This window comes from Schistocerca nitens, chromosome 2 (assembly GCF_023898315.1).
Source record: "Schistocerca nitens isolate TAMUIC-IGC-003100 chromosome 2, iqSchNite1.1, whole genome shotgun sequence".
Classification (NCBI taxonomy): Eukaryota; Metazoa; Arthropoda; class Insecta; order Orthoptera; family Acrididae; genus Schistocerca; species Schistocerca nitens.
In genome coordinates, this window is record NC_064615.1 from 762,048,028 (window position 1) to 762,064,655 (window position 16,628).

Genomic DNA, 16,628 nt, shown 5'->3' on the forward strand with positions numbered 1-16,628 from the left:
TGAAATCAAACACGACTATACTAAGTAGCGAAAAATTTCACTTTATTGATAAATGTACAAAAGCAATTACAACAACATACTTGGCAATACGCTGACTCTACTCATACACTACTGTCGCTTGCCATTACTCAAAGTAAAAAACCTACTATGTACACGTTGTTTATGAAATGATGATAGTTGACAAGTGCGATACGCTGCTCGACATCATACGTTCGATTCTGTCGTGCAGTACGAATGGAACACGGTCTGGTGTTGCCTAGGGTGGTAGCAGCTGCTCCATGGGGAACTTGCTGAAGATCTTGTTGGAGAACTTCTTGAACAGGTCACTGATGGTCTCCTCGAGCACGGGCTTGATCTCTGTCGCCACGTTGCGCCAATTCTCATTCAGGAACTGATTCATGGCGTCACCTGTGAACCACGCAAACAAGTCAAATCACAATAAACGCACAGAGATACTTCTGATGCTCCAGATGCTAACAAGGTAACTAACGGTGATTCTATTTTGCCTTAAACCAATTCGCAAAAGATTCTCTCCAAATAGTGACCCAGTCACCCAAGAACTTAGCTTCTCTCAGTCATAGCAAAGTCTCGCTTCTCTGATCTTAAGCTCACTTTATATTTTGGGACACAACACTTTAATTTAGAATTAAAGTTTCTCAGGTCTTTTGTACGATATATCAGAATGACGTTCAACAAGTCAGTTTAAATGTTACAGCGATGCGCAAAACTTAACTACGAAAGTAAATTTCACGTGATCTCTTACTGCCAACTTCGTCCATACATAGGAAGAACTGCTACAGTATCGTACAGTAAGTAACTGAAAGAAATGTGCAATAAGACCAACAGAAATGATACTTTTATTCAAAGACAATCATTACGGTGAAGTCACTATGATTTATGGTGGTGCTCTGGACATTACAAAAGGCTGAACATGGTTCTTAATATGGTGTTTGATCGCCAGGGATGGCAATGTACACGCTATGCTGGCCACAGCGTTGGTAAAGGGTTCTTGTGATAAGGCGTTCCATACCTCCACCATCGCTGTTGACAATTGCTGGATGATCATTGGTGCAGATAGAAGTTTTGCAATACGCCTTCCAGACGCATCCCAGACGTGCTCGCTGGTATTTAAGCCGGAGGAACGGGCAGGCTAGTCAGTTCACCGAATGTCCTCTCAGTCCAAGAGCGCTTATAATATAAACATGATCAACTAAAGCATTGACTTTTAGATTTTATAAATGTTTCCTGGCTGATCAGATATGTGTCAGACAAATGAAATGAAACTTTGGTATGGCATGTTTTTTTTTTTTTCAAAAAAGGCGATAAATCACAATGCGCAAGCGCAGATTACCGAGGAATGAGTCTGATAAATTCCTGTTACAAAGAGGATGCTAAAATTATAAGCAAAACATTAACAATAATAGTGGGAGCACTATATCAGAGGTGTAATATGGTATAGAAAAGGTAGATCATGTTCTGATTGTCTTTCCACTTTGGCACAAGTAACTGAGACAAAATGAATAATTTAGATTACTAACTTATTATGTTTTATTGCTTATGAAATGGCTTTAGACAAGGTAAAGCTAAAAATGCTCTGGGAATCAATCATTATACATAAATAATAAAATAAGTAATGGAATAGAACTTGCCGCTTTCAATGGAACAGTTAGACAAGGCTAGCCAATGTCCCCTATCCTTTACAATGTTTGTATTGACGATATCACTCACTGATTAAATTAATTGTCAAATTAAGAAGTGATTATTTTAATTTCATGACAACGCTCTTTGCTGTTGAACTGCTTATAATATGCGAATCTAAAGAAAACAGTGAAATTGCAGTACGTAAGTTCACTCAAATTGCCGATAAATACGGAATGTGAATATCGACTGATAAAACAATAGTGATGGTATTTCAAGGATTGGAATTCATAAGAGTCAGAATTGTTATAGATGAACAAGTAGTTGAAAAATTAAGAGCTTGAATATTTCACAGTGTTTTGACACTTAACAGATAGTAGTTGACTTTTTATCAATAATAATCTAACGATAGTAACAGACTTCTTCCTCACAATTTTTTTCGATGCACTAAATCTATAATTTACTGTGCCTACTGCGCACGGATAGTGTTGATCAAGTCATAGTACGTGAATGAATCGTGTCTTGTTGGCAGATCCTACTCAACCTCCGTCACTCTCATGTCAATCAAATCGTTTTGATGAGACTCACTATCCTCCATTTGGCCGGCGACGCAGGTCTAACTTGCCTCTGTTCACGTCGGCGATTCGATCAGACGTAATACGTTGCCTGGCATTTTCACTCAGTCATTTAATGGTTTCAGTCTGGTTTCTCAAATATGTGGAGGTTAAAGTAATAAAAAAGAAGGAAGATTGCAACTTCAATACTGTCAACGAGGTACTTTCTAAATAAACAACTATCACTAGCCAAATTGTCCAATCAAGCAAAAACTTCTCCCATTATCTATTAACTCTAACATTAACACACAGCTGCCACTGCAAAGTACGACATGCTTATAGACGAAAAATTTGCGTTGTGTATGACTGCCAAGGTCGCCAAATTCACGCTATAGAACCCCGTGTTCAGTTTCACCATTCCGCAAGTCGAGACACGTGGCGAAAATTGAACATCGTCACAGTATTTACAGCATGATTAAAGTTTTTCTCAATAACATTCTTATTGGAGCTACATCCTCTTGTCATAATTACTCTTTTATTTTTGCACTTTCTTTGCAGGGATCTGGTAAGATGACTCTGTGATAAGACACTGAACTCGCTCAAATTCAGAATTAAATGCCGCATTAGATGATCATCTACTAGTAACACTAGTAGATGATCATCTAATCCGGCATTTAACATTAGTATCCATGAGGATAAAAAGATTGTTGCAGTTTTGTGTATATAACTTATGTTAAGTGTGTGACAGAGTAGGCTTTCCCGGGATAATAAATCTTAGTACATTCTTCGGGTTTGCCGCCGGTTCCGGCAGTTATGTTATGCGTACTCTCTGCCTGGGCTTGAAGCAGGAGTTGTAATCTGGGCAGCGAGTGCTCATAGAAGTACAGCTCACAGCACCTGAAAAAGTTTACTGGGTTAGTCATCCAAATACTGTGCACAAAATCGAATCAGCAAATCAGCTGGACTGTTCACGAAAAAGCACACCATTAAGCTAAGCAAAGCTTCGTTCCCTCACGGAGAACGGTTTTAACCTTTGAGACAATACTTTTTTTTAATGGAGTGTGCATACACGGAGGCAGGTTTTCCCACTGGTTCATTCATGGAAAGTTGATATTTTTTTGTGGTGTTGTACTGAGATAATGTTTTGTGGCAAATAATCGCCAGTGTAACAAAACAGATATGGTCTGTTCGGACAGCCGTAACTTCTTTTTTTTTTAACAGTTCAGTGACTCACCACTCCAGCAGTACCTAGTGTAAGATTTTTGTATGTTTTCTCCCACTGTAAATATTTCACCTTTACTGCAAAGAGACAAAGATGCATGAGCGCGCTGCACGAGTAGTGGAAAAGACTCTTGACTCTGTGTTGAATGTAACTAGTATCGTCTGTGGTCGAAATTCGAGCAGTTGTGTTTATAAAGTAATCAAACTCAATTTTAATATAAGTAATTGCAATAAATTCGTGTGCAGATTCTTAATTCCTATCTGAACAATGTAAAATTCAGCTCTTATCTGAACGCTATGAGGAAAGGAATAAGAAAGGGCGATAAGGAAGTAACAGAGAATGAAAGATACAAATGAGGAAAATGATTGCTGTAGTCTATTATTTAACGGTACAAAACCTCAGTATTGAAAATATTTTATGTAATTACTCTTTCAACATTCGCTAAATGTCCTTAAACGCTATGTTCAAAAATACAAACTTTCAAACCATCAAAAGATCTAACATTATTTGTAGCGACATGTAACTAACCTTGTGTGTAAATTGGTTCTCTCCTAACTATTTCGAATGTTTCTCCTTGTCACTTAGTAATGAAAATATACTGAAGAGCCAAAGGAACTGGTAGACCTATCTAATATCGTGTGGAGACCATGCGAGTCCGCAGAAGTTCCGCAACACGACGTGGCATGGACTCGACTAATGTCTGAAGTAGTACTAGAGGGCATTGACACCATGAATCCTGCAGAGTTGTCCATAAACCCGTAAGCTTACGAGGGGTAGAGATCTCTTCTGAACTGCACGTTGCAAGGCATTCCAGATATGCTCAATAATGTTCCTGTCTGGGGAGGTTGGTGGCCAGCGGAAGTGTTTAAACTCAGTAGAGTGTTCCTGGAACCACTCTGTAGAAATTCTGGACGTGCTGGATGTCGCATTGTCCATATCACTCCAACTGCACATGACCCGCACCATTACAGAGCTACCGCCAGCTTCAAGAGTCCCCTGCTGGTATGCAGGGTCCATGGATTCATGAGGTTATTTCCATACGTGTACCCGTCCATTTGACGTCCCAATTTGAAACGAGACTCGTCCGACCAGGAAACATGTTTCCATTCATCAACAGTCCAATGTTGGTGCTGACGGGCCCAGGCGAGGCGTAAAGCTTTATATCGTGCAGTCATCAAGGGTATACGAGTGGGCCTTCGGCTCCGAAAGCCCATATCGATGTTGTTTCGTTGAATGCTTCGCACGCGTTGATGGCCCAGAATTGAAATCTGCAGCAATTTGCGGATGGGTTGCACTTCCGTCACGTTGGACGATTCTCTTCAGTCGTCGTTCGTCCCGTTCTTGCAGGATTTTTTTCCGGCAGCAGCGATGTTGGAGATTTGATGTTTTACCGGATTCTTGATATTCACGATACACTCGTGAAATGGTCGTACGGGAAAATCCCCACTTCATCGCTACCTCGGAGAAGCTGTGTCCCTTCGCTCGTGCGCCGACTCTTAACACCGCATTCAAACTAACTTAAATCTTGATAACCTGCCATTGTAGGAGCAGTAACCGATGTAAAACTACGCCAGACACTACTTGTGTTATAGAGGCGTTGCCAACAGCAGCACCTTATTCTGCCAGTTTATATATCTCTGTATTTGAATACGCATGCCTATTCCAGTTTCTTTGGCTCTTCGGTGTAGAAAAACCAGGAATAATTGGAAATTGAGTTCTTTGAAACTGAAAAGGTAAAGTAGTACCTAAATAAGTCATATGTACACCTAGACTCAAAATTCGCTTATTTAAACTTGGCAGTCAAAAGCATTATTAAATAAAAATTTGACACGCATTCTGTTTCCATTAACTAATCCTTATGTTCCTAATTATAAGAACAATGCAGTTAATTTTCAATTGTAATTTGTGTGGTTGTAAACCACTTACAAATAGGGAATTCAAAAACGCTACTGGATAGTAATTAATTTCTTACTGATCATCACAACTTATTTTCGATGTTCACGTATTGGGGATTTTAATGCGTGATAGAGAAGGCATCATCAGAGTTAAGAACATTAAAGCATCTACTTCCTATTACCAGCCTTAACTACTACATAAACGTATGTTTTTTTTTCTTTGTGCACATGTCTGGCAAAGTATATTTGAAATTATATATGTTTCATTGTAATACTAATATTAAAAATCAGTACTTTAGTTTTCTTGTTCATGTCATATGGGCAGAGATAGGGTGTTCTTATTAAAGGTAGGGGGAAGGGGGGGAGGAGCAGATGAGTTTTAGAGAAGGATATCTGTATTCTGGGAGAAATTATATGGAATACTTTATTATGAAGACCAAAACTTGTTTGTAAAGATATTTTCTTGACTATGTGGATGGAGAAGATTTTGGGAGGAATATTTCAAGGCAACTAGGTCATAAATGTTAATTGAAGAAAATCTTTGTCCCTTAGGTGACTAATAATATTCATAATTAGTGTTAATTTGATCTCCATGTCTTCATTATATAACAAATAACGCAATTGTCTTACATGCCGCAGTTTTTGTAATGAGGGAATTTCGTAATTTTTAGAGTCTTCTTATATTTTACAAACTTTTTTGACAATAATCAAGGTTCTATTTTTCAAGAACTCTTTTCTTTATGTAAAACCATCCTCCGTATTTCTTACAAAGGAAACTCCCCATCGCATCGTCTTCAGATTTAGTGGTAAAATGTCCCGTGGATAGCCCGCCAAAAACTGAACACATATCGAGCATGAAAAGAGGATGAAAGTTTACTGAGCTGTGAAAAAAGAAGCAAGATGGAAACAGTGAACGGTCCAAGCTCAACATGTGCAACATCGAGCGACTCCAAAGAACCACGACATCGTGATTGTATGATCCTTGTTCAAATCTTTCTCGTGTTCCATTTTTTCCTCACAAAAATTATGAGCTGTCCCTCCGGTCGTCGGCATGGTTGGTCTCCTCCTGTAGTTTTGGCAATTGTCATGCTATACATAGTTTATAGAATATGAGTCATATGGTAAGAATGTATTACGGTCGCAAGTAAACGTGATGAAGAGTGAAAGCAGGCGAAATGCCTCATAGAGCTCTCACAGAAATGAAAACAACAAATAAACGAGAGTGAACCACGTTTTAGTGTAGGAATTCAAGAATAAAAACTTCCAAAATGGAACGCAAGAGGCATAACATGTGGCAGTCGTGTAGAACAAACAGGAGATACATACGTTCAGAGCCCTTCGTTACACGTCGCTGTCGCATACGGACCTTACACCGAGATACAGGCACAAATCGGAATACAGCGAACAGACATGTCAATGACCAGACGGATAGTTGATAATTTTGTGGAAAAAAGAAATGGGTTGCGCATGAGGGAGATTTTAACTTTTTTTTTCAATTTGTTCGTTGTTGATCGCTGTGTTTGGTCGTAGCGGAAGTCACATGACATCCATTCAAGTTCGTTGTTGATCCGTTCACTCAGATTTTTATTACTAAGGCCAACCAGCTATTTGACCGAACACGCTGAGCTACCGTGCCGGCACTTCGGACCTTTCCCATCGCACTCCACGACCGTGACCACATGACCACGACCCCACGGCAGTTCACTATTGCTCGATTTTGCACATGACAATCTTTGATCGTTTACTTTTTTCTGTTTTGTTTCCTTTTTCCACAGTTTAATAAACCTTATTCCTGTTTTCATGCTTGGTCTATGTTCTGCTTTTGACGGCCTAACCAATGGGCCTTCTTACCACTGCATCTAACGCGGGGGGTATGGGGGGAGGTGGGTGCGATGGGGAGTTTCGCTTGTTAGTAAAGTTTTAATATTTTGTCGTGTGCATTGTACCTTACGCCATACGCAGCCACAGATTGTTTCTGACAAGCAAAGAGAAGTTTAGTAGTCAGTAGATTATTTTTCGTTAGACAACAGACACATAATAACAAGCTGAACATGAGGTAAGTTACTTTTGCTTCAGAGCAGATCTCACTTTGCATTCTTGTGAGCAAACGGTACGTAGTAAGTGTTACCAGCTGTTGCGCTAAGTAAGCAGATTAATTTACACTGAACAGTAATCTTAAAACAGTTATTTTATTCCTAGTTGGATATTTCAAATCAGACATTGCACTTCGTACTATGAGACTTTAATAACCTACTTTAGTATTGAGTTCCAGTTAAACAGTTTTTACTAGGTACACAGTTTCTAGGGGTTTAATTAGATTCATTTGCATTATTTGAAACTCAGCATTTCACTGAGATTTACATTTTGCTTCACGACATGTTCACAAGCACAAAACATTATCAACCAACAGTCGGTATTGCTCAGCAGTGGAATACTATATCAAAAGGACCCGTTACGTGAGGAGAATGTTTTTCAGACAGAATAGTCAGTAGTTTAAAATATAGAGAATTACAAAGAAAGCTTACAATATCTCAAGTTTCACGAACGGACATCCTGTATTCTACGGTAGGTACTAGAATTACAAAGAAAAAGAAAAAAACAGACTTTCGTAACATAAACAGACTAATTTTGTACAGAAGAAGTACAAGGTTAAGAATACTGTTTCGATAGCTGCAATTCATTTTGAGCCGACGTCCGCCCCTGGTAGCTAAGTGGTCAGCGCGACGGAATGTCATACCTAACCCCCTGGGTTCGATTCCCAACTGGGTCGGAGATTTTCTCCGCTCAGGGTCTGGATATTGTGTTGTCCTTATCATTTCATCCCCATCGACTCGTAAGTTCCCGAAGTGGCGTCAAGTCGAAAGACTTTCACCTGACGGGAGGCCCTAGCCACGCGGGATTTCCATTTCGAGTCAACAAGACTGTACGCGCTGCAAGACGCTTGTGAGGCAATGCAGCGCACTTTCAGGGACTCATTACAAATTACCCGCTGCTGTAGCGAAATTCTCAGAGATTACAGTCTTCTTAAATGACGTAGAAAAATTTCAGTGGAGCTCATCCAAATGGAAATAAGCGGTTGGCTCTTTTTAGGAAAAATAACAGGCAGTCAGTAACGAGGAATGAGTCACAGTGTTCGTCGCTAAGTCGTATTTCGTGAGTAAAAATCTTTACAGTTGTAAGAAATGTTCAATTATCCTGAGTGCGCTGCTTTTGCAGGAGCTTCGGAATTCGTTCCGGGAGATAGCGGACGGATGCAAATCCCCTGATGAGTGGGGGAAGTGGCAGAGAGCGATTGTTTGTTTATCACTGCCGGTGCTGGCGGCGGTTTACATGTCGTCTACCCTTCAGGCAGTGACGCCGTGAAGGTTGCCCGCTACATGTCATAATGCCCCGGTCTGGTGGCTTAGTGCTTCTTGTACTGGTGTCTACAACAGCAATCACAAGCTCCCATGGTAGCTGTAATTATAGCTCACCGTCTTTCAGTATTCAGGAATTTAAGTTTGTTAAGGTTCTTCGACAAATCTGTACATGTGCACCCTCTGTTTATGAATCACATACTGATGTCCAAAAGTTAAATATAATGGCCAAAATACAAAAATGGGAAAGAGAAAAAAATATTGTATCTATCTGGCAAGATTTCGCCGCAGACAGCAATAAAACTGTCTCTCTACGAAAGAACTACAACTAGCTTCCAATAAGCATTTGATTCAAAGCTAATAAATGTAAGATCAGTCAATCTGTAATTTCTCATTGGCGCTTCCTCTTGTTTCGAACACTGCGTTTACAACATAAAGCAGGGAAAAATTCTCTGACGCCAGTAGTTTCAGCAGTGCCGGTTCTGAGACAAGTGCAGGACGCCTCAGAGTGACCACAAAAGGACCGATATCTGGCTTTCTGTGTGCCTCTAAGTCAAATCTACCGATGTCTGCAAGATAACTGCCTACATATGTTGTCACAGGAGTGGCAGTTTCTCAACAAATCCCATATCGAAGGATCAGGGTATGTAACGTTCTCTGGCAGCACGCATCCAAAGTGAAAGTTAAAGGAACATTTCGATGTATAATGCTCACTGTAACAAACAATTTATATGTATTTCTGTTAATTGAATTTCAAAAGGGCACTTAATTTTGTGAGGAAAAGTATAATTACGAATTTTGCTATTATAAATGACTATTCAAAGGGTGTGAATTACTATCTGTGGCGGAGGATGTGAAAACTGCCACAGTAGAAACGATATTTAATGTGAAATGACAAAGACTGTAGAAGAAGTAGTTAAGATATAAATAGGAAATATATTGTAATAGAATTGCTTGTCTTCTGCACGGACTGAATGGGAGAGGAACCCGTGACGTTGCTTTAGGCTCTTACGTAGTATTCATTTGTCATAAGTCGATGATCGACGCCATTTGTAGCTGGAATTGTAAAAGGTGTGTAAAGATTTTAATTGTTTCTGTCAAAATATATTTATCTAGTAAAATCTGTTTGTAACAATTACTGCAAAGTTCGCACCGGACATTTCCCATTTTATTTAAGAAATTTCAGCATTTTATTGGATATCGCTGGCGGCGTGGAGCTGCACCGCGAGCAAGCAGTCTGCACCAGTGGCAGATTTAAATATACGATCGCAATAACGACCACATTCTAAAAAGGGTACAGGTAGAGGTGAACGAAAATAATAACCTGTTTCTTTTCACAGCATTCCAGATGCAGAATAAAAGTAGATAGTAGATTTTATCTTGTGCATTCACAGGTGGATACAAGCTGCAGCTTTTGTAAATTTTCATTCAAAAAAGTGATAAATTCTGAACATATCGTAAAGTGTATCTAAAAGTGGATAATTTTTCAGGAAAGCTTAGCAATATAAAAACGAAAACATTTTCCTATAGTAAAGATAGTCTTATGCTTCAAAGCTAGTCGGGGTATATCCAGTTGAACAAAAATCCACTGCAACGTGAAAATGTTTGCTAAGTTCGATGGACAATAATATTTTCATTCTTGCACAAATAGCTTTAGTACTTGAATAAAAGTAAAACTTGAATCATTATTTTGGAATATTCAAAGAAATTCATTTTTATTAATCTGCAACAGATTATTTATACGTAAAGTAATAATCACAGCTGAAAAAATTATTGCAACCTTTCATTTCTCATGTCCAATCATGCATATGTTATGTTCATCTCAACGGTTTCCCAATCAAATTAAACACAAAAATCAAAGAAAGTCTCAAAACAGACGGTCAACTCCCGAATAATTAAAACAGACAGAATCGCATTAAAGGTACTGTTTATGCTGTTCATAGAAGCACAGAGACAGTTCTGCGGATATGAAGCTGGTGTCATACACTATAGCACTAAACGAATGGAGAAATGAGCTCTTCACAGATGATTACCGTCTCACTATTCAGAATGGATTTCATGGCTCATTCATGTGGAGGAAAACTGCAACAGAAAGGATACCATGGAAACAGGCCAGTTTAGTGATGGTTGTGCGACCTTGCGTTGCGAAACATCATGGTCGACGAGCGCACGCAGCGTCACAGCACTGGATATCGGGGAAATGCTGTTGGCGCTCAAGGATTCGGCGAAAAATCGCTCCTGTTCTGTGTGTGAATTTCCAAAGGTTCAACTTGACAGTCTGCATCGAGCTTTTCTAGGATGATTTCCAGCATGGATCGACCAACGAGGTCTCTGCATCTTAATTTTGTAGAATATTCGCTGCGCAACACAACTACACTTTCTCAAAACCCTCTAATTGTATCTGATTGTGACGCTGAACTTTTAAATTGGTCTCAGAGGAGCCTTCAACCTTCCACCATAATGGTGCAAAAGCGTGGCACCCTGCGACTCATCTTCGGTCTCGAGGATGCCTCAAATACTGAAAGTCGACCCATGTGAAAAAAACTCCAGAGCTCAGGAGCTCTTGTGACATGTAACGTGGATTAATAATGTACATTGGCACTAAATTCACACCATTCTGCCCCAACGCGAGTGTGGACGTGCCACACGATGAGAAGGTCGTCAACCCACTCTTATGGACATTTCAACCCTTCTTTTGACGCCTCTGCGATGGAGGTCAGAACGCTACACTCCCCCCTCCCTCCCCCCCCCCAACCCCCCATGTAAAGCAGGTGGTTTTCTTACGGATGGCCGAGGAAGACATTTCAGACACACCGAAAAGGCGTCAGGTGGTGGCATAAATGGCATCAATGGAACCAGCCTTTTCCGCGGGGCGTTGCTTCCCACACATTTCGCGATCAAAAACGACAATTCGGGGAGCACTGAGCAGCAGGACGACGTTCTTGACAACATTTGACGTTATTGACACGCCGGACATTTCATCCCTTCTCTAAGGACACTTTGGGACTGCATCTCCTTTAAACATGATAGTATCCCTTTTGACCGCAGCACGAAGGCAATTTTTGCCCTCGTGTACAAGTTGGAACCACTAGGGACCGTTCAAAACCATTTCACGAAATCTGAACGTGATCCGAAGCAGAAAAGTGTCCTTGCGCTTTTTTTCTAATCGAAACTCTACTGTTTGTTGCTATTAAAGTTCTGCGATCTCTTTTCCGTGTGTACCATGAATTTTCAGATTTACCGAATTTGTCAGTGCAAAAACAACAGAGTTCTACTGACGTGGATGTACTAGAAATAACAAAAAGTCGAACAGCTGGCTTTGCAAGTTACTGAAACTATCTGTTTCCGTCATCTAATTGACTCATCCGATAGTTACGACACGGTTACGATAAAAGACGTTTTCTAGACTGTTCTGGCGATAGTATCGCTTGTATAGCTGATGTTTAGACTATATGAGCCAAATCACGGCTAAGTAGGTGGTGATAAGCTTTGTTTAAAATGGTTCAAATGGCTCTAAGCACTATGGGACTTAAAATCTGAGGTCATTAGTCCCCTAGACTTAGAACTACTTAAACCTAACTAACTAACGTAAGGACATCACACACATCCATGCCCGAGGCAGGATTCGAACCTGCGACCGTAGCAGCAGCGCGGTTCCGGACTGAAGCGCCTAGAACCGCTCGGCCACAGTACCCGGCTAAGTTTGTTAAACCAGAAGATTATTCTATCGAGAGATCGTTGTGTGGTGCACGGTTTAAATTACGGAGCTCAGCGAAGGAAACGATAGGGCGAGGAGGCGCGGTGGTTTAGAGAAAGGACTAGTTTTCGGGCTGTGTGGTATTAGGTAGCCTCCCAGACATGCACATTTATGTTTTCCTTGGTTTCTCCAAATCATTTGTGGAGAATTTTGATATGGTTTCTTTGAAAAAGGAACCTTCGAATTCCTCGCCCATCGCTGTCTGTGAGGTCATCTGTGGTACCTCGTAGACGATGGGACTTTACTCATCCTTCTTGTTCCTTACAGGAAATAAATTAAGCTTCTCTCTCCTGAAGTTGTAATCTTTCGCCAGAAATCATTAGCAGGACATGCCGTAACAAGGGAGACACTCTTACCCGCATAACGAAGTACAGGCATGACTCAGCCATAGTGGATTTCCTCCTGCTACTTCTCGCTTGTCATTCCTTACGTAATACGCTCGCTTTTTGTTTGTAGCTAACACGAGCATTAAGACACAGAGTTTATCATTTAGCGGATGACTCACACCCAGGAACTATTTTTTTCCTGTAGGTTTCATACGCGGCAACTTTACTATGTAGGAGGCCAAGTCACCAGAAAAAGTGAACCTTCGGTGAGACTCTTCACAAACAAATTGAGTAACAGATGACTCGCAACAATGTAAGTGCTAGTTACAATCTTGAAAGTGTATTTGTCATCATTAAAAACTGTAATATTAATGCAATCCTTTCCTTTGCACGCTTAATGTTCACTAGTGTGCTGTTAAACAAAAAAAACTTTGTTTGCGAATCCCATCTGCAATATTTTTAGCTGTGTGTGCACGTGACAGTAATGCTTTAACTTACAAGATTTCACATAACAACTAAACTACGGACTACTTTCATCTACTTCATGTGCAGATAATGTTAAAATAATAAAATCACAAACTTCAGAATCAATTTCTTGAATGCTTCAGTGAATCGAATTTTTATAACAGTTCACAGAGGATTTGTCTAGGAAGCGTAAAATGATTTTATTATTCAAACAGCACATTAAAGTTTAACAACGTATGTTCTAATAATGATATGTCTGCTATACTTTAAGGATTTTTATGTCATAAGAGATAACCTAAACACATGACTGTTACGTTACTCTTTGGCTACGAGAGGTTGTTTTGGGAGTAGGGAGGCAGCCAGGGAGAGAGAGAAAGGGAGAGAGAGAGAGAGAGAGAGAGAGAGAGAGAGAGAGACTGCTGAGAGTGTGTCGAATGGCAGGTAATGGCGGACGTGATGAATAGAGAATGAATTCTATTTGAGATGCTCCCTGGTGTGACTTAGGATGTCGGATGACGTTTGAGATGATTTCATGTAGTGACGGCACATGCAGAGAAAGGTGAGATGCAAAGAGTTCTTATTTGCTGCAAGCGCTAGTCGTGTGATTATTGCAGTGTAAATATTCCATTTTGTTCAACAATATCTACGTTTTGAATCCAAGGCAAATTATCGGCCATGTGTTCAAAATTGTGATTATTCTTCACGTTCATCCATTCTAGTTGAAAAAATCTTGTAACAAAAGTAAAGAGTAAGTTTTGTAACTTGTGCAACGCTTATCTGAATCAGTTTTGACTTCCCATAATAACGCCAAAGGAAGAACACAGCCTTCAAGTTAATGTGATACATTTTTGTGTTATTAAAGAATCGTAATACCATTTTAATGTAAAACAAGCTTTCCATTAGTTTGCAAATATTTCACTAAGTTTATCCTCACTGTTTGAATGCAAACGTAACAATACTGTACTGTCACGTCTTGCACTATGCCGTGGACAGCTAGCTGCATTTTTGGAAGTTCAGCAAAATTCTCATTTGGCAAAGTAGCTTAAGGTAAATTGGCAATTTGCCGCGCAGTGATTTATTTAAGGAATATGCCGTTAAGCAATTTATGTTATGGTTTTAAGCAGACAGAGCAGAGCTGATTCGCCTGTTAAGCACGTAAGAAATAATCGTTAGGTCTAAACAAACATTCTGAAATTAAATTAGGGAAGTATGTTCATTTGTAAAATTTTGATATAATCCAGTATACGCGTTTTTTAACGGGGTAGAGTTTCATTACGCGCCAGGTAGCCATTTTCTTGTGATTGATGAGGAAGCTATTCTGTGTACTGCTGATAGCTATTCCTTATATTCCATTTCTTTCACAAATAGTCTGATTCAGCCTAGAGTAATTGGTACCACACAAATCAAAAGTAATTAGTACAGTCAATGTATTCAAATGTAGGGTAGCAAAGGCTATGCTAGGTCAGAGTACAAATGGGCAACGCAGTAATAGGAATTAGAACACTTGCTTTCACACAGTTAGCAGTATACTGAGACACTATATACTTGCGGAGCCACAAAAACGAAAGTTCATACTACCGCTAAAGTGTGCAAACCATACAGTAATGGAAACATTACTAGGGGAATTTTCTTCATGTGGCACACCACAGCCGTATATTTCTTAGAGGCCAATGTGAAGTTTTCCACCTCTGCTGTTTTTCACAAGTAGTCAATTCATTATACCGATCACAATTGGCCGGTTTCGGCCTTACAGGCCATTTTCAAGCACATTAGACGTCGATGTATTGTACAGTTATTATCCTGTTAATAAACGGGAATAGAGCCGATCTGAAAGCGGACACATAATGTGCAGATGTCGGAATTAAAACTATAAAGCTTACTGTGTGCAGTAACAGTCATGTTTATAACTAATACCACGTTATAGGATACCACATGCGCCCGCTTTCGCTGTCGAGCACCGACTGTCACTTCAGAGCATGCGTGAAACGCGGGAAACAGTGGACAGAAGTGACAGTACGTGCTCGACAACGAAGCGAGCGCATGAAGTGTCCTATAACGTGGTATTAGTTACAAAGATGACTATTACTGCAAACAGTAAGCTTTCTAGTTTTAATTCCGACGTTTTTACATTATGTTCTGGCTTTCAGACCGGCTACATCGCCGTTTATTAACAGGATAATAATTGTACAACGCTCCACTGTCCTCCTTAGGTACAAATCCCTGATTTTTCCCATCCTCTGATATGCAAATGTTGCACGGATATACGCCCCTGCAAAGTTCTATAAATCCTTCCAAGTCCTCGAACACCATGCATTCCACTCCGCTCTCTGTATCCCTTCACTCTCCCCCACAATGATCCTTCACCAACTTATCAAATTCCCGCCTCTTCTCACTCATACTGAACATCACAGAACAATCTAAACTATCCTAAAACTGGACTCCAACAATCCTATAGTTTCCCCTCTATTTTGCAATCCTCACATGCTGCCGCGCCTTTACCAACACATTTCACTAACCCTACACCTACGCACCCTCCACCTACACTCCCAAAGAAACTTCAGACATCTCCCCCCTCTGATCATAAACTCCGCCCCGTCATTTATGTGGAACGTATATAGTAAAGACATATTAGAGGCCAGAGGAGGGGAAGTGTTCATTTCAGTTGACAAAAGTACTCTCTGTTTTGAGGTCGAAGTTGAGTGTGGCAGTGAAGTCATCTGGCCGCTTGTAACAGGTGTAGGTGAAATCAAGTTAGTTGTTGGACTTTTTACCGGCGACCCGATTCTGCTGTGACAGTTCTACAATCATTCACAGAATGTCTACTATCAATGGCGCGTATATACCCAGATCATGCAATGCCAGCTGGAGGCGACTTTAACCTGCCGAGTATAGACTGAGATGTCTATGGATTCATTGCGGGGGGTACAGACAGTCATGAGAAACCAGACCTTATCGACAATGTCTTCATAGAAAATGGAATAATGTCATAAAAGCAACTATAATTACGGAAATTGATAAATCAGTCAAGAACCCTAGGAGTGTTTCTGCTAGATGGAGCAGATAATCAGTTATTAACATCTCACTTAGACGGTGAATTGGCATCACTTAGTTGTCCGCCCTCGGTAGCTGAATGGTCAATGTGATGGATTGCCAATCCTCTGGGCCTGGGTTCGATTCCCGGCTGGGTCGGGGAATTTTTCCGCCCAGGGACTGGGTGTTGTGCTGTCATCATCATCATCCTCCTCGTCGACTGCAGGTCGCCGAAGTGGCGTCAAATTGAAAGACCGGCACCCGGCGAACGGCCTGCCCGACGGGGGGTCCTAGCTATACGACTAAACAAACTTAGTTCCAGTAAGATGGATGTAGAGGAATTACTGGCATAGTTCAAGGAGGCTGTAAATCATGGTCTGGAGAG

At 40.4% G+C, this 16,628-nt stretch overlaps 1 protein-coding gene across 1 annotated transcript in view; it reads right to left on the reverse strand.

Moving 5' to 3' along the window:
• Positions 1–256: 256 nt before the first annotated feature.
• The window catches only part of LOC126235313 (circadian clock-controlled protein daywake-like), a 69,417-nt gene continuing 53,045 nt past the window's right edge, over positions 257–16,628 (reverse strand). Inside the window, exon 6 of the mRNA XM_049944035.1 lies at positions 257–408. Coding sequence (XP_049799992.1) covers positions 257–408 — 152 coding nt within the window. The remainder of the gene's footprint in view (positions 409–16,628) is intronic.